The sequence below is a fragment of the Perca flavescens genome, chromosome 22 (genome assembly GCF_004354835.1).
Source record: "Perca flavescens isolate YP-PL-M2 chromosome 22, PFLA_1.0, whole genome shotgun sequence".
Lineage (NCBI taxonomy): Eukaryota > Metazoa > Chordata > Actinopteri > Perciformes > Percidae > Perca > Perca flavescens.
The window spans coordinates 17357065-17379901 of NC_041352.1; the positions used below are offsets into that span (position 1 = coordinate 17357065).

Genomic DNA, 22837 nt, shown 5'->3' on the forward strand with positions numbered 1-22837 from the left:
GAGTGTGGAAGCATGCTTGCGCTGCGGGGTCACAGTGAGGGCCAGGCTTCCCCTCCTCCTCCGTCCTCCATTGTCTTGCTCCCCTGGCCATTAAGTTAAATGGGGCTCCAGCAGGAAACCAGAGGGCTGTTTATGACCTGAGCTGGGTACCCTCGCCAGCAACTAGTTTACTAATGGAAGGTGCCTCGCCTAAATAAAGCTTAATGGCTCATTTAATCTCTTTTCGGTTCTTACAAGGTATAAAATGGAAGAGAAAGGCCTAGAAAATTATATGAGGGAAATGTTGGTTAACAGTGTCATTTTTTTTTTTTTTCCTTTTACTTGTGTCCTTTGGTTAACAGGGCAAATTTAACAATCTCAACATAGCAGACAGATTGACGGAAAGTAATTTTACTGTTCTTCACACTGATTGTGTCATCTGATTGAAATAGCTCTCATGTTGCCTTGTTGATAAGAGCTGCATACTTTATCAAAATAAATGTTTTAAAAAAATGTGTCACTCTGCTTCTTTGTTCTCTGCAGACTTTTGTACAGTTTAGCTTTCAATGCACGTTTCCTGAGGCATCTTTGGTACCTGATAACTTCCATGACAACAAAAATGATCACTGGGTGAGCTAATTCAAAGCTGATCATTGGCAAATGTACCATTGTGTACGTACAGTACGTGCCTCATACTTAGCCTCTTCCTTACAACTGCTCCCTCAGCTCCATGGTGCCGCTGCTACAGCTAATCTCGCGAGGGTCTCCCATGTCGTTTGAGGACTCCAACCGCATCATTCCCCTCTTCTATCTCTTCAGCTCTCTCTTCTCCCACTCGCTTATTTCCGTGCACGACAGCGAGTTTTTCGGTCATGAACTGGAAGGTAGTAAACTTTTTCATCTGTTTTACCAGTTGTTTTGCACCCTCAAGCTTTTTATTCATAATATTTTTGTTTTTGTTTTACAAATGAATACATTGTCAAAAAAATTAACCATTGCTGGATATAGTGTAAATGTCGTATTGGTGGACACATCTTACAGGATCTGCTTATTCAGTACAATTTCCAATTTCCCTCATTTAGTGGTTTTAACAAAAAATAATATTGTCATTGTCGGTTGTTTCAGCAGTGAAACGCTGTCTTGCTACCATGTAAATAGGAAAATCAATATCTGTAAAAGACAATAAGTACATTCTCCCTCTCAACAGGTCAGACGCAGTCCTCCATGATGCCCTTCACGCTGTTAGAGCTGGTGACTCTGTCTCGCTGTCTGAGGGACGCGTGCCTGGGAATCATCAAGCTGGCCTACCCAGAGACCAAAACAGAGCACCGCGAAGAGTACATGGCTGCCTTCCGCAGTGTGGGTGTCAAAACAAACACTGCGGTTCAGCAGCGGATCCAGGCCGAGCAGAAACGCTGGGTACAGCTCTTCAAGGTAAGATGTATAAAGCTACCTGCACGTTACAGCTGAATGTGCAGTCTCTTCCATATTTGTCAAATAACTGATGTTTGGTAATCACACCTGGCATGCAACTGAATTTCTTTTTCTTCAGTCCAATCTTGACATTAAGTAAAAATAATGGATCCTTAGACATTTGCATTTGTCAGCATTCAGTTGATGATAAAATAATCTTATTTTTGCCCACAAATTGCTTACTTGATTTCTATTTGGGGAGTGCTGTCAAAACTGATGCAGTATTAAATAAACAACAACACTCTACACTGTATCACTTTAAAACTTGGTTATCTCTTGTTCTCTTTGCTTTGTCTTTTAATTCAGCATGGGGATTACGGTGGGAGGGGTTGGGAGGCCGCACTGTCAATGTGTGTTTGCGCACATACTCACACTTTGTCAACTCAAACACACACAGAAGTCTGCTTAGTAGATGAAAACTGAAGTTGGAAGTTTTGAGTAGTCAGATGTACACAGAGAATCCTTCCTGTTCATTGAACCATTGTCTTAGCCTGGCAAGCCAGACCCACATCAAGATGTTGGGTCTGGGAACTCACCATTGACAGGGCTCAATCCGAGGGGCGGGATAAACGGTTGTCTTTCAAATTCCCTCTGCGTGCAATAAGATAGCGCTACAACCAGGCAGAGCAACGAAGAAGGTAGCGAAGGTAGTTGATAGATTAAACTTTTGCCGTATCCGGTCGGCAAAACTCATTAACACATCTTCCTTTTTTAAGAATGATTTCAGTGCCGTTCTTTTCTCAAAGAAAAGCTTAACTGCGCAAGTCTTCCAGAAGACCACTGTTCCCAGCAGCAGCAGCCATAAACCCGCCCACAGACTCTATACACGATGTGATTGGCCTGACCAGAGTTTGGTTTTTCCAGCTCGCAAGTCAACGGAGAGTGCCTAGACCCCCCTGGCTGCAAATTAAATTTACTGCCGCTAGGGTGCGTCTAGATTTCTAGGCTACCATTGTCTCATTCTTATGGCAAAAATGTAACATTTAAAAAAAAAACGTCAGATTGATTCTGTTCATACCTAAGATCATAAATCATGAAATGTGACACATATGGGGTAATCCTTTTGTAGCCCCTCTGTGCATTCAGCGTATAGTGACCTAATGCGTTGTCTTTGTTAGTGGAAATCAAGCATGTATGCATGAGCAGGCAAAGACAAGGTGGAGCGCTGCCATGGAGGTCATCCATTGGTTATTTACCCAGAAGAAATGAGGCAGAAAACAGCATTACCTTCATTCTCCTCTGCTCTTTTTCCCATTCCACATCTTCCTTCCAATTTGCCCCTTTCCTTCCCTCCATTCTCAAGGAAACGGTAATAAAGCATCTTTGTTTTTGGCTGTAAGTCTTTGACAGAAGGATTTAAAAGTTAACACTGGCATTCTGTAAAAGGTGGCAAATACACGAAGAGCACATCGGGAATTTTCATAAAAGATCTGCTCAAAGGCCTCTTGTCAGCTAAAACGACCCATTAAAGAAGTGGGGAGCAGGGGAAATGCATTTTCCAAATTGAACGGTGGGATTTACAGTCGGTTTAACGCTGCTGACCCCTAACACGCTAATGTTTGGTTTGTGTCATCAGCCGTCCCTCCCCATCTTTTATCACCTCCATTGTCGAGCTATCTATTTAATTGAAAGAAGTTAATTGAATGAAAATGATCAACTAAGCTTGTATTAATATTGCTAATGGAACTTTCTTCTTGGCTATGTTTGGAGAACGATGTCACGCCGGAGTTTGGGAAAGGCCCATTAAGGCTTGCACTTAACCTGATGGGCTAATTAAGGAATGCTTATTCATTCCCAGAGTCAAGGGGTAGGCCTGCTCCAAACCCATCGCCATGCGCCTTTTACAGCATTTTGCACTTGCCATTATTGCGGACACTGGTTGCCTCGCAGCGATTGGCCGCCATTGATTGTCGCTCTATGAAAATGACGTGCTTTAGAAAAGAACATTTCGATTGAAATAATCTAGCCTGGGTATAATATGGAAATGGACTGGCTGTAACTGTTATAGCAGACATAACAGCTCCCTTAATGAATCTCCATGCAATGACATGCTAGAGGTTATATAGCGGATGTCTGACAGGACTAGCCCATTATGTCCAGTCGAAGGAGGCTGAAACCTAAAAATTTCCCCGGTAATTACGGTTTTCAGTCCTAATCCTGGACCGAAATCTTGCTGGGAAAAGTTGATATTCATTTTTAATTGTGCCAGGTAGACATTGTTAAAAAAACGATTTATTTTTTGTAGAGAATGGATTTTCATTGATTATATCACAGATCTGCATATTTGAATAACTTTTCATACACATGCAAGTAATAGTTGAGACAAAAGCAAACGGATCACTTCAGAGTACAGATTGTCAGCCTACATTAATGGTCACCTGAAATGGCTCTGTGCATGTTACAAAGTCACAACTTAACTTCAAATTGAAATATTGTAATCCTGAGCCGTCGGCAGGCCAGTCAAGAACCATGCTTGTATTTACAGTGCTGTGAACCAGTGCTGCCTTGTCTTTTGCATTCTCTTTCTGATGGCTTATGTCAGCAGACCTCGCCAGTAATTAACAGGGCTGGACATTGAGGGACGGCTCAGATCGTTTTTCTTTTATACTCCCCATAAATGGCGTACTAATGGCTGAATTCTCAAATTGCTTTTTTTTCCTCTCTAAGCGAAGGCACCTCATCCTGTTGAACAGCCTATACACAGAGAAACCTCTTTATCATCTGTGTTGTGTTTTCCGCTCTCAAAAGTACTTAAATTGTACATTTCTTAATCTTATAATGAAGTGGATTTTGTGGGGATATAATTGCCTGAGTTAGAGATGTTAATGTGATGTGTGTATGGGTGTGCCTGTCTGTCTGTGTGTGATCTACTACCCAGGTCATCACTAACTTGGTGAAGATGGTGAAAGCTCGCGACATTAGACGACCCTTCTGTCCAGCAGGTCACTGGCTTTCCGAGGAGGTCAACATCCGCGCAGATAAGGTACTTGACTGTCATCACAGCTGTTTAGGTTTTTTATGTATTCATTGTTGGATGTGATATGTCAGATTTTAGCCTTATTTTGAAACCTGTGAATAAAACACCTGATATTCTGGAGCTGTATTCAAAGCTTCCTGATATGAGTTGCTCGCAGTGGTTAAAATTAGTGACTATTCAAAGAACTATGGCTTTTTCTGTTGATTTCTCCCTAAAAATAAGAAGAAATTCAAGTCAGGTAAAAGCTTTTTACAGTGTATTTTAACTCTGAAGATGGCTGTTTTCTGTTTAGAGGTAGGAGGCGGTCTTTTATGCGCATTCAAATATTTTTTTAAGCAGAGAAGTAAATGGTAAGAGAGGCAGGACAGACATCCACACACCACTTTGTATGATTGGTTGATTAATTATCCAGTTTAATAAATTAGTAATAATTATTTGCATTTTATATAGCACAAAGTTACAAAGTGATTCACATAGATTAAACCATTTAAATAACCACAAACAATATTAATTAACAATCCGGAACAAAAGTTTATGAAAATAAGTTTTAGGGGTGTTTTAAAAGAAGGCTGCTGTTTTTTTGTTTGTTTTTTTATCTAGGAGGATATTCAGAGCTTTGATGTCTAAAATCTAGACCAAAGGCACTGGCAGAAATCTTTTTCATCCCCTGCTTCTTTTCTCTCCAGGTCACCCAGTTGTACGTCCCTTCTGCGAGACATGTGTGGAGAACGCGAAGGATGGGCCGCATTGGACCACTTCAGTCAACACTTGATGGTAGTGTAATCTGTTAACAGTTTTTTGTTGTTAAAAACCCACTTTGATCTAAAAAGCAATAGCAAAAAAATATATACTGTAATGTTAGTTAAATGTGGGTCTTTGAGTAGCCCAATGCAATTTGAAAGAAAAAGTTTTGCTTTTAAGTCTGCAAACAAATATGGCAGGAAAAACATTTAAAAACCTTTTGAGACCTTTAGAAAAAAAATGTAGGGCAATTTTCTGTGTGTATACAACACAGAGCTACTTCATTGGCAGTGAATAAAATATTTCGAATGATATACGGTAATGCTTGTTTCAGCTTGAAAAAGAGCTCAGGAAATCGTCCTAATTGCTGTCCGAAGTCACCTTCTCCATGTTTGCTTTTCCTATCCTATGGATATTATTTCCCATATAAGCTAATAAGCTAGGAGTCATCTCCTTAGTTTCAATCTATAGTAAATGGAGGAAAGCAGTTAGGGTGCAAATTGAACTGTCCATCGATGTAGGACTAGAACATGATTCTCCCTAAACAAGTGCCCTAAAAAAAAGCCTTATAATGTAAAGATTTCTTTCACAGGAAGGGGGGGAGAGATAAAACTCAGAAAAGTCATTAACCTTCTCTGTTAGATATATTACCACATTTTCTCCTCATTGACTCAATTAGGCACTCAGAGGAAAATACACTGACGCAGGCAGGGCTTCATCTGGCTCACTTTGAGCCATCCCAGGTTTCTGTGAAGTATGGTGTGAAAACAAGCTGATAACAATGTGTGTATGATCTGCCTAATCCCTCTCACAGGCTGTATGGGATAAATTCAATTAGTGTGAAAGTACCTGATGAACTCAGCCACATCTGGTCCATGTGTTTGTCTGGCCTTTTCTCATTTCCTTAAATGGACAGGCCCATGGCTGATGAATGAGCAACTTATTGACCACTCAGAGGCCATATTTCTCCTCAAAGATGGAAACCTGATGGGAAAATGCAGATCAGATTGACTAATTGAGCAGAATAATTGAGCTGCAGTGGACAAGAGCGGTTTAGCTTTTGTGGCAATTTTTTGTGTTGGCTAAACAGTCTAAACCCAGAGTTTAATACAAAACAAACATCAGCTTAATGGATAGAGCCCGGCAGCTTCACAGTTGGGTTAATTAAAACGGTGTAGGATGGATGGAAATGTCTTTAATGGCTGGCCTATAAACGGTGGACTAGGTCTTACTTACAGAGCTTAGCAGTGAGGAAGGTAATGATACTGTTACATGAGTTTTACACGCAGAGGGCACCTGATGTTGGGAAGTTTCCTCCAGATAAAGTTTCCCTGAGCAAAGCTTTTAATCCCTGTCAGAAAATTCCTGCCGACTTTTAGTTGGCCCTGACCGGGAAGACAAAATAACCTTTATATGTGTCAATGTCACTTAGTAATGATGAAGGCCCAGTAGCCAAGATAAACATGATAATAAAATAATCTATGATAGAACTATCATAAGATGTGAATGTCTAAATGTGTTTGGAAAAGTAATTACCACAATCAAAATATTGGACTACAATTTTGAGTGCTAGTTTTGATCAGTTTGATTTTCATTCAACTTCAATTGAGGTAAAAAAAAAAAAAAAAAAAAAAGATCTCTATGCACTGCACTGATGGAGTGCAGTGAAGAGGACCAAATGTTTTGCCTCGTGAAAGTAAATTACATTTTTAGTCCTTAATACATTATGGTCTTTGCAATAATAAATCTTCAGATAGTTGTTAAAAGTTAACATAAAATAAAATTTATTTTCATTTTGCCCGTAAAATGTTTGGGTAGTAGACAAAAGGAGAAAGAGAATGACTGTTCAGGAAACGCTCTAACATGTTGATATTTTTTCTGTCTTTCTGCAGTTGGTTTAGAGCCGCCACAGCTTTCTGTGTCTGAAGAGAGACATCTGGCCATCCTCACAGAGCTCCCTTTCGTGGTTCCCTTCGAAGAGCGAGTCAAGGTGATGCACTGTTACCCATACACAACCACAAAAAAACATGTTTGTTTGGTGTATGAGGACTGAGTATTGCAGAGCTCTCCGAAGAATTACATTGTTGTCGATAAGCATATTATCGACATTTTGTATATGCTAAAAATGCATGCAATTATCCATTTGACATCCTATTTTGGAAATGAAACCATAGACCGTAGACCATAATGGTGCTGCATATTTTTTCCAATCGTATAAAAAGCCGTGTGACTAAACACGGGTAGTAAATTGATAAAAGCTATACAGTTTTATTATGAAGTATTTCATCTTATTTTGAAATATTATGAACTATTATGTGTACTGTTTATACATTAGGGAAGCCATTGGGGTAACAATGATTAGTTCTGCCAGTATTATCCACAGAATGTTGGGCAAACTTCCAACTGATGTCTAGTCAGGTGTGCGGGTACATCTATATATCGTTACCAGCTAGTCGAGCTTACAGATAAGGTCCCTGTGATTTATTTTTGTCTAAAATTTGCCCCAGACACCTGCCTTGATTCTACTTATGATTGGTTAGTGGTGCCTTTCTTTTGGATAGAGGTAGTTTGTGTTAAGTGTATATGATCAATAGTCTTATGTTCAGGGTTTCTGCGGGTCATTAAAAAGCATGAAAAGTAATTAAATAGATTTTGTGAAAATTCAGGCATGAACTGGCATGAAAAAGCATGAACTTCGATGTTCAAAGGCATTAAAAATTATGTAAAGTTGATGGAATAAAAACATTGTTTTTCACGATTTATTTTGATTATATAAACATCTACATCTAATTTTGATCGGAAGTATAGCGTAATGGTTGACAGGCGGAACCTTTTAATTGGCTGTTTTTTACGGCTGGTGCACGAAGTCGCACCGGATGCTAGTAATGCGGTGAGGAGAAAGAACGGAGGAAATATCAAATGACGGAAAAATGCAAGTTTCAGCAGAAGTGGTTGAAGGATGAACTATTCAGAACCTGGTTAAAGCCCGTCGACGGTAAACCCGGAGAGGCATTTTGCGGCGTGTGCAAAAAAAAAACTTCAAACTTTGCACAATGGGCGTCAATGTGGTGAAATCACACATGCAGTCCGAGAGTCACAATTCGGCGCTTAAAGGCAGGCAGCAGTTAACTGTTTCGAATTTTTTTGCCGTGACCAGCAACGCAACTTCTGCTGTTGAGACAGAGTTGGAGCAAAAAGGAAAGGAACTAAGACATATGCACTAATGGCTCCCCATGGGTGGATTTTCCTCACCTGGATCCTCAGTGTGGGTGTGGTGGGGAGGACAGAGGGTATTCCAAAGTCTGGCTACACCCTGTTTCAGTACCAGCTTTGGGTTCAGATGGCGGTGCTTACTTGAAGTTAGTCTAACTTTTGGGACTGGTTGACATGATTTTGGCGAGTTTGCCTACTGCCGTAAGCAGTATTGGTTCATTACTTTTAATTATTGGCGCATGTTGTTTTGAGATCCGCGGGGCAGAGACGCGAGCTGCTCAGTGAACACTGTTTTAAATTTTTGTATTTCTGTTGTGTTTCTTATTTTGTGAAGCACTTTGTGTTGCGTTTAATGACTTTGAACCGTCTTGTGAGCCATCTGACAGTTAAATTTGGATTTTCAAATATAAAAAAATTGGCATTGTCAAATGCTTACAATTTGTGTGTTAAAGTATCTGCAGTTGGACATGGGCATGACATTAGTTTAAAGTGGCATGAAAAAGGGCATGAAAAAGCATGAAATGAGATTTGCTGATACCTGCAGAAACCCTGTATGTTGCTTTTTATACCCTTTTCCACCTTCTTTTTTGTCTCTTTTTGCTTGAAAGTACAAAAAAAGGCATAACATGCCAAAAAAGCTGATCAAAGGATACATGTTATATAGTAGAATTAATTCTCAGAATTAAAAACATTTACAACTGAAAGGATTTGTCACTGACCCTGCTACTGGGCTAACATCTGTCTTGTAGATCTTCCAGAGGTTAATCTATGCTGACAAACGGGACGTGCAGGGGGACGGGCCATTCCCTGATGGCATCAGTGTCACCATCAGACGCAACTACATCTATGAAGATGCCTATGATAAACTCTCTCCAGAAAACGGTACGGCTTGTATCACTTACAGTTTAAATAAAATAACCATTTTACATGTGCATTCTTCATTGTGTTAAATACTTTAGGCCAGCACACTTTGTGATATCATGTTTTATTTTCAAGATGACAAGTACAAGAGGAGAAGAAACTTACTGAAGTTCTTGTTGTACTCTATAATATCATAATTTTGAGGATCAAGTTTCCGGTTAGCATTAAAGATGAAGGTTAGCTCTCTCCTTGTGCAGAATATTGAATTTCGGTAAAGCATAATTGTGGTTCCGATTATTATAATGGACCACATAAAAGCAGAATCAATTATTTTAAGTCACCTCTTTTGTGTTTGAATTTGAAAGGGCACTTCGGTGGGGACAATCTGATTAAAAAGAGTAGTAGGAGACCTGGGCTGAAGACATGATCTATATCATTTATGTGTCTATAAGTTATAGCTGCCTTGATTTATTACTGTACATTAATTATTCTGAAAGATGACCTTATAGAATTTGATTTGAATATTCTGCAGGTCAAAAAAGTGCTTTCTTGCAAAATGTTTGTTGAAAAAAACAGTATAGTATTGGAATAATATTGTTGTGTTTTTCCTCAATTTTCTCTATTTAAATGAATAATCAGGTCATTAATTGAAAACATTGGTTGTTGGTTATATTTATATTTAGCAGCAAATACAGCTAGCCCAAGTTTTAAAGAATATGTAATGGAGAACAAGGTGAGGCCTTGTAAGTGAACCTTCCCTAGATAAGTTAATACAATGGAGTTTAAAATTAAAGTACAGTATAATAAAATCAATCAACTGGATAGCATAAAAAGCGTAAAAAATTAGAGGGATCAAAGAATAAAATAGACATTTGCAGATACACCAAATTATGTTGATATTGTACATAGACAATATGTTTCACAGACTTTCTCCCAAAGAAAAGTGAAATTACAAATGGAGTGTGTTAAGCTTAAATGTTAAGGAAAAGTTTACAAGAAATTAATCTCATTGGCTCATTGCCCAGATTTAAATTATTTTATAATTAGTTATACTATGCTACAGCCGTAACTTGCAAATAGTATTAGAAATTAGGAGTCTGTTGATAAAACCTGAGGTTATATTTCACAGGGATTTACAGGAGATTAATAGCCTGGGAAAATCCTGACAAACTTCCGGCAAATTTGAGATTTGCTCTGCAAGTCCGTCTGGCCAAGAGCCCATTCAAACCCATTTCCATTTTTTCCAAATCAAGTCACCAATCACAACCGTTGAGGTGGGCTTTACACGATGACGATAGCGCAACAACGGCGAGCAGCTTTTTGTTTTTATTCAACATGACGGCCACCGAAGCGCAGCAACCTGTTGATGCCGCTATCACTGCTACATCACCCGGATCGTTGGTCTGATTGGTTGAAGGACTATTCAATTGTGCCCAGAAGCATTTGAGCGGTGTCCGTTGGTGACACCCCTTTGGAAATGGGCTGTGAATGAAGCTTGCCCAGACCCACTCTCAGTTACAACTGAGAAGGGTCTGGTGTCAACCAGGCTAGGAGATTAAGCCTCCTACATTACTTGTGTTTTCCATAAAACAAATGATGTTCCCTATTTTTCCTAATTAATTTCATGTCACAAATCCATTTAAATAAGTAGCTTTAAGGCGTCAAGTAATTCTGTATTATTGTTAAAACCTAAAATGAACCTGACATTTGTGTCCAAGCCTGTAACCTTTGAGGATGGGATTAGAACCATTATAAACTATGAATGTTACCATCAACTATTCAAAATTGCAGATACCGTCAGATTAGACTGTTCGACTTGATTCTCCTAGTGGAAAATCCTTAAAAATTATGTAAAATAAAGGATGAAAATTACCTGTTTTGTTTGTCTCTTGTTTCTTCTGTACCTTAATAAATTCCTCCTCATGATCTGTGTCTTTATGTTAGAACCGGACCTGAAGAAAAGGATTAGAGTCCATCTGCTGAATGCTCACGGTCTGGATGAGGCCGGCATTGATGGTGGCGGCATCTTTCGCGAGTTCCTCAATGAGCTCCTCAAGTCGGGCTTCAATCCCAACCAAGGCTTCTTCAAGACGACCAACGAGAGCCTGCTGTACCCCAACCCTGCTGCAGAGATGCTGATCGGAGACTCCTTTACGAGGCATTACTATTTTCTAGGCAGGATCCTTGGAAAGGTGAGCCTCCAGAGTAAAATCTAATAATGATGATGATGTTAGATATTTCCATGTCCTTTTAAAAAACTTTAAAATTCCTTAAACAAGGAGGAATGTCCAAAGATATTAAAGCTGTTGGTAAAAGTATCAAGGAAATACTAAGATTTAGTCACAGACTGCCTTGATTTGGTGGTCAATACATCAGTTAAGATCAATAGCAGTCAGTGTCAAGGCTGCCCTCGCTGCATGTATAAATTTAAGGGTTGTTTTGGTGTTTGTTCTAGAAACTGATGATGCTTGGAGAAATTGCCGCCATTTGTTTCTTGGGGTTAGAACTTTAACCTGGCGCTCGTGCGAGCTTTAGTTTTGTTAATTAGCCCTGTGCATAATCTGTTGACGGCATTGTTTTTCTGTCGCTTCCTTCCTCTGATGGCACTATTTATTAGAGCCTAATGTATCTAAATCATCCTTAATGCATGTGGTAGTGATTGTTTATCAAGATGCCTTCCTCGTGGGGGGGGCTATCATCTCAACCCGGAGAAGAATTACCTCATGACAAGCGGTCGCCTCTCAATTAGGGCTTCCATTAGCCGATGATTCCTACCTCTTGTTTGTGTAGTGATTGCATTTGGCTGGCACTAAATCAGTGAGCCCACACAGACGGGACATAAATAAGCGTTCAAAGCATGTGGTAATAGCATTTTGATCTGTTTTACAGTCAGGAACATCCAGGTCGCTTCTCTCTTGCTCGGTCCGAGATGGTCCGGTCCACTTATCAGAGCATCGTAACTCCTCCTCCTGCTCCTCTTCTTTTTATTCTTCTTCTTCTCTGTATTCTTCACAAGTGGGAAATGATCAATCAGCAGCTAGAAGCTCTCCGCCCCCCACTCCCTCGATATTGTACTCCCAATAGCTAATGGTTCAGGCAATTAGGCGAGGGGAAATTAATTTGAATTTGACTTTCAATTAACCCTACCTTAAGTTCCTCTTTCTCCATAAAAATGGACGTTTGAGTGGCCATTTGAGAGGCGTATTGATATTTGTTTAGTGCCGTTATTGCCGGGATAAAAGGCAACCGTTTATATAGATTGGGATTGCATCACCACGGCTGCAGTGTGCACTGTGCACATTGCGGCTCAAAGGACACGGGAGATTAATATTGTTAATTAATGTCCGAGGCGTGCCATTGTTGTGGAGGTGATGTATTACGGGCAGGAGTGGCTTGTCTAGGGTACTCACTGAAATGGGATTGAACATCAGAATAGAGGCTGGCCATCATCCTTCTTCCTCACTTGTCCACCCATCTGACAAGCTGAAAGATTAAGCCACAAATGGTGAAACCTGAAAACAGGTTTCTTTGGTTTTGTGGTTCGATCCTTCCAGACTTTAGACTGAAGAGTTAATTTAATCTTGATGGGAGTGTTTGCTGACATGGTTTTTGTCAAAATCACATTTCTCATTATGTAATAGACCTACAGGAGGTTCTCTTTGTGCCTCATTCGTCTCTCATTACTACAAAACCTCCAACCTCATCAGCAGTGTCCTCTCCACTCCGTAAACTGTGAGGGTGATGAAAGTTTCATCCTCCCGCCTTACCCACTAGACTTACCCACCAGTCTCCTCTCCCTGAACTCCAGCGACTGATAGTTCCCGTTAGAGGTGTGTGAGGTTGGCCCCCCTTATTAATAGAGATGCGTTTGAAAGGCATTATAATTTTATTGATTCTTAATGTTGTAAATTAAGGAATGTATTTGGCAGCTAACAGAATGCACCTGCTATGTTGTTGGCATTTATTCCACCTGATGGTTACACGATCTGCTTTAATTGCGTTGCCACTGCACTCACTTATATTAAAAGGCCCGGGCCATAATAATTAATTCTTTCCAGCCCAAGTCATTGTGGCACAATTTCTGGCAATAAACACCCATAAATAAAGTAAGTGGCATTGAAAAAATAAGGCTACAGGTTTTTTTCCATATACTTATTGCTGCCTCTTCCCGGCATAAGTGTTATTGATAGGTTTCAAGGGGCCACGCAGCGCATATGGTCTGAAATGAGCGCCGGCCACGAGAGAAATACTAAGTGGATTATTTTGCATAAAAAATAGACAATGTTTGAAGTTGTGCAATTAACCTGTGTTTAGAAAATAGCTGTGATTTATGCGTGCATGTGTGTTTAAGATGCATGCATTATGGAAATCCTCTAGATTTATAATCCATTTAGCTGATGCGGTCAGGGTTTTTAGCGCTATCATTTATAAAGACCGGTATATTTTAATGCCTCCAACGGGTTCTTTTTCGGACTATTCCAGTACATTAGCTTTGGGTTTTATGAGTCACCTGCCCGGCTGTGGTTCTTAATGGCATTTGAGGTCAAGGTGAGAATTGGCATTTATAAAGTTTGAGGCGGGTGAAAGAGAAGCCTGTGTGTTTTAGATAGATTGTGTTCTGTGTTTTGCTCTCAGTCACTATGATGTGACCAGATTTATTATCTTATCACTTGATTTTTTGATATAAGAGTAGTAGGCAAATTTAATGTTGTATAATGTATGTTGTAATCTGATTTTTTAATATGTACTTAGTAGTGTTATGCCTGCCACTTGATGCAGGCTGCGGTCCATTTAGTTATCTCGGTTATCTAATCATCATGCTCAGAGCATTTCCTCAATTGTACTGATTGACTGATGTTTGTGGGGGAATTTACAAGAATGAAGTGTATCCTTGTCCTGCAGTTAACAGCCACACTTTTCTACAGGCGCTGTATGAGAACATGCTGGTGGAGTTGCCCTTTGCCAGTTTCTTCCTGTCCAAACTTTTGGGGACCAGTGCGGAAGTAGACATCCACCACCTGGCATCGTTGGACCCGGAGATGTACCGCAATCTCCTCTTCCTTAAGAGCTATGAGGGTGACGTGGAGGAGCTGGGCCTCAACTTCACTGTGGTTAACAACGATCTGGGAGAGGCTCAGGTGACTGGGGTTGGGGACAGGGTGGGATGGAGTCGGATAAATGTTGTTTTTGTTTCCATCTCTATTTCTACACCAGTCAGTACCTCTCATTCAGCCGTCTTTCCTTCCTCCTGTTTGATTCCTCTTTGTTGCGTTAATAATTAATTTCCCTCATGATGTGCCACTTTTCAGCTCTGAGAGAGATAAAGCACGTTGCCACTGTCGCCCTAAGCTCTGCTGCAGTGTAGGGAACACAGCAGCTCTGTTGACCATTCCACCTGCCTTTCCCCCCAGAAATTATCTTTGAACACGCCTGACAGAAGCAACTAGCTGCTCTTAAGCACGTCCCCTCCAAAGCTCAAGGCTGCGGAGACGAGCCGCCACCAGCACTTTGAGTCACCTGGGCCCAGATCTGCACTCTACCCAGAGCCCCTGTTTGCTCAGGGCCTTAACGCGTCTTATTAGCTCTTCTCAAACAACCCCTGAAATGGTCGAGTTACAATGTAGCCCTCCTGGTTGCAAATAGGGCATTGCAAACACGATAGGGAAAACAATTTGTGAAAGATTAGGCACACACCCGGGAGCAGTCTGCCCTGCATTTGCCCTCGTGAGATAGCCAATGCAAGCAAGATAAGGACAGTAATTCTCTTACATTAGCACATAATCAGAATCCACTGTGGGGGAGAAAAAAGGCAGAAAATGATTACCTGTCAGAGGACCACATGCTGTATGCAGCATTCAGGGGATGGACAGAATAAAAGGGACACCTTACTTTATAATGCAATCTCCCTGCACTAAATACCTTTGTGAAGCTTATCAATCAGTTTTTGTTAAGACTGCGTCAGAGAGAAGCTGATTCACGTCTATTGTAAATTGTGACTGCAGTTTGTACTATTGTTAAACAAATATCAGGTTAAGTTTCTCTCAGTCAATTTTTGTGACAGTCTATGTGTAGCCTCGCATTGCCAGGTCTGGCTAATCCACACAGCATTCAATCACAATCGTCTTGGGCAGTGCTAAGCCCCGGACACAATGACGGTGCCACTGCAAAATAGCCTTGGGAAGGAACTTGTTTTGGTGGAATGTGTTCGTTGAGAAGTTGTTTTTAGTTGTGCAAGAGAAAACTCTGATTCAACAGATAGTGTAGCTAGCTGTCTGGATTTACCCTGCAGAGATCTGAGGAGCAGTTAACCATAGTCCTCATAAATTGACTGGAGTTTAGAATGCCAACACAAGGAAAGCAGAAGGTGAGGGACATCCGGCCTAAAAAGAGAAGAAAAAAAAAAAAAAAAAAAAAAGACATCCGGCAGAATTTCCGGCGAACAATCCCTGAAGTGCAGATGCAGTGTTCCTGTTTGGCATTAAATGTTTCGCCTTGCAGAAAGGTTGTTGTAGTATTGAGTATCTTCATACTGGATTCAAATTCCCAAGACTTATTGGACTGAAAATAGGCAACGTTTTGTCCTACTGGGTCTTCTTCATCAGGCCTGGATGAAGTTTTATCCCATGTATGAACACCCTTCAGTTCTTAGAAACTTGCACCTTTCCCCATTGTATAATGTTGCCATTTTTCTGCTCAAGTCAGGCAGTAACTATTTTTTTTTTCACCCCTATAAGCTGCTTCATGCTGCTTTGAAAACTAAAATAAAATAGAAATTGAGATGACGGATCTCTACATCTGTATTGGGATTTATAGGAGGGGGTCAATGTAAAAATAAAAACATGAAAAGTGAATTTGTTCCTACATTTACTAACTCACAGTTGTAGAAGTAAGTCATTAAGTTATTAAAAGACAATATCATATATAATGCAGAAAAACTGCATTGGAAAAAGATGAACATTCACATTATTTTGTCCCCCTGTGGCTGCTATGATGTCGTCATGCACCGTGCTTTATGAACAGAGATGAGCACATCCTATCAAGTGCTAACTGCTCTATAGCTAATGAAAAGAGAACTTGAGGCCAAATTGTATTGGACCAGATGTTCATTGGATGTGCTATATTTAGAAACACTGAAATGCACTTAACCACACTCACATTGAGCCATACCTTTAATCAGAGTGCTGTTGGAAAACATTTTAATTACCTTTCTGTGATTAAATTAAATCCACCTGGCACAATTAAAGCACTTTCTTTGTTTGTTGGTCATCTGGCAAGCTCAATGATATGCATAATATGATCTGCATAATGAAGTATGCGGTATTAACAGTAGTATTATTCAGCTACTATCAGAATATGTCATATACAAGGACAATACAAGTAAGATGTACAAAAGAAGTGAAATACTGGAACTAAAACTGTGAGGAAACTGTAAATGCGTGGTGCCTTTTTGACCTTCAGGTGGTTGAGCTGAAGCTGGGAGGCAAAGACATTCCTGTGACCACAGCAAACCGGATAGCCTACATCCATTTGGTGGCTGACTACAGACTGAACAAGCAGATCCGGCCTCACTGCCTGGCCTTCAGACAGGGCCTGGCCAATGTGGTCAACCTGGAGTGGCTGCGCATGTTTGACCAGCAGGAGATCCAGGTACACTGCACACGATGAGCACAACTGTCTATCGACCTAACATATTTATAATTTACAGAAACTTAAAATGTATGTTTTTTTCACAATTGTTTAATAGGTGCTGATATCTGGGGCTCATGTGCCAATTTGTCTGGATGACCTTAAAAATTTCACAAACTACTCAGGTAGGAGCTGATGTTAAGAATATTTTTGCTGGCGTATCAACTTCCTGTGGTGCCTATAGACTATTAATAATGATTAACAATATAATTGTCTCTTTCAGTCAAATTTAAAAATATATTTATTTGTTTATGACTTTTTCAGACAAATTAAAGTTTTGAATGAATCCCAGGAGACATGCTATATGTTATATATGTTATGTGACCCAGATATGCGAGTACACAGCCTCTGTAGTAAACCATGCCTCTTTATTATTATAGAAACATAGAACATTACTGTCCTAGAACATTTATCCCAATCAATAAAAAAACAAAGCATTAATCATTAACAAAAAAACAGTGTTCAATTTCTCTAGCTTAAGTCAGCTACAGCCCAGGATGTTTGGAGTTGCTATGGCAACAAGTGACAGCTGCTGCTAGCATAGCATTGGCTCAACGGTCCGAATTACAATTTTGCACATCTAAACAAAATCAACAATTACCATCAACAGTCATACTCCTTAGGACCTTAGCAAATGTTGTTTACAGATTAGAAAAATAAGGGCACAAATCCCCGGGGAACTACGGTAGCATAACGTTAATGAATGATGGCCATTTCTGCTGCAGCGTCATCATTTACGGTAACGTTGCTAATATAACAAAGCACAATAGTAGATTAAACACAATAGACAGACTAACAACATTACTAAAACATGTATACAGGTGCTTCGGTGGATTTTTAACGTTTGAAACTGCGGGTGGGGTATCCTCTGTTCTGTGACGCTACAGGGTGCACGCAGGTATTGGAAAACGTGTTTGATGGATCCAAACAACATGACCCATCTCATTTGCGGTTACACAAAATAACTGTAGTTACGTAAACAACAATTATTGAATAATTGTTACAGGCCTATCTACACCTCCAGTATAACACAGGCTTTCCATTTAAATTGTTAGTCTGCAGCCCAAGCTGGGGTCCCTTCAGATTACAGACTAATAGATATGGTGAGGGCATTGTATGTAGGAGTGTGGCTTAAATTATATAATTTTTCTCCCATCGTTGTCTCCTTTAGGCGGGTACACGGCCACTCACCCAGTCATCCAGATCTTTTGGGAGGTGGTTGAAAGCTTCACAGATGAGGAAAAGCGCAAGCTGCTGAGGTTTGTCACCAGCTGCTCCAGACCTCCACTGCTGGGCTTCAAGGTGAGGCTTTACCAGAAAACTCCCCTCGCTATATCTTTTCTTCTTCCTATACTTACTCTGCAGACTGTGTACAACCTGTATACAGAAGGGAGTGTTCCCTCTTAATGAGCTTCTAATGAAAATACCTAGACTGATAACAGCCCTTATAATGATCATTTTCAAATTAGGCTGTGATAAGGCCGAGCCAGTGTGGTGAGGTCTTATCTCCACGTCCACTGTTGTTTTATAGTTCATGACCTTCCTCTGTTGAAGGGTTACATGTGTTGTATGTGTGGGCTTGGTCGGAGATCCTGGCTGGACAAATATTGCCATTCAGAACTCGGTAGCAGGTTAAACTTTTAAACTTTTGCCTTCTGTATGACATGACAGAGGGCAGCACATTCCTTTGAAATGAACATACAAGGGAACTATATCCTGTATTTCTAAACATTGTTTTAGCAGTGCTGAATCATTATTGCTCCTATTTCTGAAATGGTTTCCTAATTGGAAGCCATTTCACTTTCTCACTGACTTGATTTGTGGGACACTTAGGTAGTTTGAGATGGGGGGGAGCAAAAAGTGTTGCTTGGGGCCATTAAACAGTTTTAATGCGTCTTACTTCGTCTAACCAGAAGCTGTAATCATCATATGATTGGTTTTAGTACTCTTTATGACTGTCATTAGTTAAGAAAACCTAACTGCAGTTCTGCAGTAGAGGGTGGGAACAAAGCTCTCCTTAAAATCCTTTACAGTTCCTCCTCTCTGGGTTTTAGGAGTTGCCTTCCTTCCTCATTTAATCAATTTGACTTTGGCCAGTGTGTGGATGTCCCCCCCTCCCCCTCCTTCCTCATCTCTTCTCCGGGCCGGAAAGGGCGGTAATTCGTAGGGGGAGCAGCCCCTGACCCGGCCCTCCGCCTGAGCCAGCTAAGCCTTAATTAGCTGTCGTGAAACAGCCCAGGATTCATTAGGGGAGAAATAGCTCTGTCAGGAGAAGCCATTTAAAAAAGATAATGGAAACCCTCTTTTTTTCCGAAATGATGGCCGTGGTAATGGCACTTTCTCAATAAGCAACGATAGTTTAATACGGTAATTGTCAAAAAAATGGGGTCATTACGGCTAAGCCCCCGAAGAGCCATTTAATCGGGTGAGTATGGCCACTGAACTGCATACGCTAACTTTAAATAGCAGGATGAAATCAGGGCGGGGGGAGCTTATTCGTCGGCCTAGCTTGTGATGGAAACGGTCAGTGTCACAGTCTGCAGATGAGGTGGCCTCATCACAAGGAGGCTTGATTTAAAAAATGCCCGATAGACAACATGAAATGATCATTCCTTCAGTGTCTCATCCAGGGGTCAAACTGTGGGCCAGTTTCCCACTCAGTACCTTTCAAACACTAACCTGATTTCCTAAATTTATATTTCCACTGTATTAGCTTAACGCTTAATGTCTCTCTTTTAACATTTATCCCCTAATGGAATTTGACATTTATTGCTTAATCGGGATTGCTTTGGACGTTGCGATCATCACTGACGCGAGTTGATTCACGTCTCATTAGTTGTCTGTCTTTAAATGCCTCACAATGTTCCAATTTCTCTGTGATGGCAGCCAATTTGTCGGGTGCTTATTACCAGCTTACGTATGTACACAGGAGCTTTACCCGGCCTTCTGCATCCACAATGGCGGCAACGACCTGGAACGCCTGCCCACGGCCAGCACCTGCATGAACCTGCTCAAGCTCCCGGAGTTCTGCGACCAGCACCTGATGAGGAACAAGCTGTTGTACGCCATCGAGTCCTCCGCCGGGTTCGAGCTGAGCTGAGGAGTTCTCTGTCCCTGTTTCCATGGACTGGACGCCACACAGAAATGGCTTGGGAGAAAAAGACTTCAGACAGAGTAAAAAAAAAATGACAGTAGGGAAAGCAAATGATGCACTGACCTGCCTGATTTACTGTGTTTGTGTGTATGAGTGTGTGTGTGTGTGTGTGTGTGTGTGCAAGCCAGGGGTGAGGTAATGATCATCTGCAGACTGAAGAAAAAGGGGTGCAAGGATGAATGGGTAGGAAGCCTTTTTTTATCCTTGTTGCTTTTAAGTAATTTAAATGTTTAATCACTTGTCAGAACCCTTTAGAAGAACAGCGCAACGGTTGAATCTAGCAGGAAATATCACGCGCTGAAACAAAAACAAGAGTAGCAACTGCTCTCTTGTGTAATCGAACATGATCACATTTTTCACCAAAGATTAAGTGGCATCATATAAAAAAGGCAATATAGAGGGACTCTAAAGCCACCTTGTGGTGTGCCAAGGGCTGCGGGGGTGGAGGAGCTTTTTTGTGTAGCCATCATGCATTTTCATGTAGAGGTCATCAAAACTCCAGTTCTTGCGATTTCTCCTATGATTATTATTATTACGAGTAATAACTGTCATGTCCGATAACCGTACTGTAAGTGTGCACACGCCATCTGAAGTGTGGAAATGACTCATATTGCTGGACTAAATTTGGGGGAAGTATCATATTACTATGGATTTGTGAATATGTATATGTTTACAACTACTCTTGTATTATTCATTTATTCAGTATTTGTACAGCTTTGTTTTTCTTTCCTTTCGTGTGATGAATGGAAGCCTCATGTTTTCACACATGCTCGTTAAGGTGTACAATCTCTTCCCTGGTCAGCGCCCTGAAGTTGCTCTTAGGGAGCAACAACCGTGTCGCATTGATAAGGCTTACAAATGATTAGTGTACCAACAGGGTGAAAAGAGAGTATGGAAATAAATAAACCCACTTTTCTTTTTGCATTTTTCTTCCATAAGTCTCTTTTCTTGTTGCTTGTAATTTACAGTAATGACCAAGTCATAAAACAGTGCTTTGTGGAAAAATCTCCTCCTGAGTTTTATGGCCTCTGACATATAATTAAAGAAACATCCAGTTAAGAAACACTGAACAGAACTATTCTGGCCTTGAGATGCATTATCGGGCTGAGCACAAATTAAGATTGTGTGAGTTTGTCATAAATCTGCCTGCCCTCTGATGCAGTACAGCCAAGGAAGATATTCATCCCTCTTTGGACTGAGTCCATCTCCATCCTCTCATCCCTGCTGAAAAAGCCAACTTTGCTGCCCCCTCTTCTCCTCTCAGAGCCCGAACCCCTCGCATCCGCTGGGCCAGGGAACTCAAAGTGATAATTGGGTCTTAAAAACCAGACTTGTCATTGAAATGAGGGATTCATCTCAATTACTATGAGATTTATTTAAGACTATTACCTTGTGATGGATTATAACTGACAAAGTTAATGCAGGATGTTATGAATCATCCTCAGAGTGTAATATACTTAAGCGTTCTCATAGGCCTTTTAAGAACTAATTGAAGCTTTTAGGCTTGTTTATCTTGCTGCAAAGCGAGGAAACATCAAAAATCACTTGAGGGTGGTTGTGGATTGTAGCCTGCTTTGCACCAGATTACTTCAAAAGTGCCATCAACTGTGCATGCCTGAAAAGAGCATTAAACCATATGCGTGTGTGCCCAACATGGAAGCATATCTGACAAGTTAATCATACCTGGTTCAGTCTTCAATGAACAAGTAACAAATCAGACAGAATGACATTCATAGCTGCAGGTACTGCATCAAAGAGAAAATGTCATGCACCCCTCTCTGGTTTTGTTTTGTTATAACAGAGTGCCTTCTGGTGGTCAACCAGTGGTACTGCACAAAGAACATTTTGAACATTTACAGGCCTGTATTTGTACATCTGTGGGCTGTGGGACACTTCATGTCAAATCGGGCACCTTCTTCTGCCAGTGCCAGCTTGTAATAAATGAAATGGTGCAAACTACAGCTCATTGTGCTTGTGACCCCCTGGAAACATTTTTTATATTGAAAATTATTTCAATTGATATAATTTGGCTGCCTGGTTGCAGCAGAAAAGACAAGAAATTAAGCTTGGGCAATATGAATTTGGAAGCCCAAAGAGGTGTCAGGCAAAATGCAGGTTTATTAATTTGGTGTAGCATCACATTATGTGTGACAGCGCAGCGTTAGGAGTGTGCGTTCTGCCTGTACAGACAAGTACAGGGAGTGGGCCAACCTTATTTCTGGGTTTCAAAAATGTGTATGGGAGCAGCAGCTTAGTCTGCAATATTTAGGCTGCTTTACAGTTAAGAATTATGATAGTTTTTTTTCTTTTAACCTTCTGCATTTGTCAATGTATGATGTAAATTGCAGCTTGCAGTCATAACAATCAAAGAAACGCATATAAAAGTCTCTGTGAATACGTTTAGAGAAAGCTATTGACTGTATGATAAAAAATGACCTATGCATGATATCTATTGCTGTGATTCCTCCTGCTCAATGAGTCTAATTAGATACTGACTGGCCATAATATCCAGTATAATTAATAGCCATCTGTCATTTTCATTGGGCCTTCCTTAGCTGGCAAGAGCTCCGGCCGGCTTTAACGGCAACAACGACCTTCATTTTCCATTTAAAATCAATGCCAGTCTGTAATTTCAGCCTCAATTCGGTTCAAACCTGCAATAACCTGCAGTGCTTCATTCTGTTTCTTTGGGTTATGATGAGTTCAGCTGACTGATTTTCATTTTTTACCCAGATCCTCTGTGTCCTGCCCCG

At 40.6% G+C, this 22837-nt stretch overlaps 1 protein-coding gene across 1 annotated transcript in view; it reads left to right on the forward strand.

Annotated features, from left to right (window-relative positions):
- The window catches only part of ube3c (ubiquitin protein ligase E3C), a 31828-nt gene extending 10820 nt beyond the window's left edge, over nucleotides 1-21008 (forward strand). The window contains exons 12-24 of the mRNA XM_028569435.1: nucleotides 523-609; nucleotides 706-863; nucleotides 1187-1413; nucleotides 4331-4435; nucleotides 5116-5203; nucleotides 7063-7160; nucleotides 9133-9265; nucleotides 11189-11436; nucleotides 14170-14382; nucleotides 16703-16891; nucleotides 16989-17055; nucleotides 18102-18232; nucleotides 19860-21008. Of these exons, the coding sequence (XP_028425236.1) occupies nucleotides 523-609; nucleotides 706-863; nucleotides 1187-1413; nucleotides 4331-4435; nucleotides 5116-5203; nucleotides 7063-7160; nucleotides 9133-9265; nucleotides 11189-11436; nucleotides 14170-14382; nucleotides 16703-16891; nucleotides 16989-17055; nucleotides 18102-18232; nucleotides 19860-20030 (1915 nt within the window). The 3' untranslated portion in view covers nucleotides 20031-21008. The remainder of the gene's footprint in view (nucleotides 1-522; nucleotides 610-705; nucleotides 864-1186; nucleotides 1414-4330; nucleotides 4436-5115; nucleotides 5204-7062; nucleotides 7161-9132; nucleotides 9266-11188; nucleotides 11437-14169; nucleotides 14383-16702; nucleotides 16892-16988; nucleotides 17056-18101; nucleotides 18233-19859) is intronic.
- Nucleotides 21009-22837: the final 1829 nt, after the last annotated feature.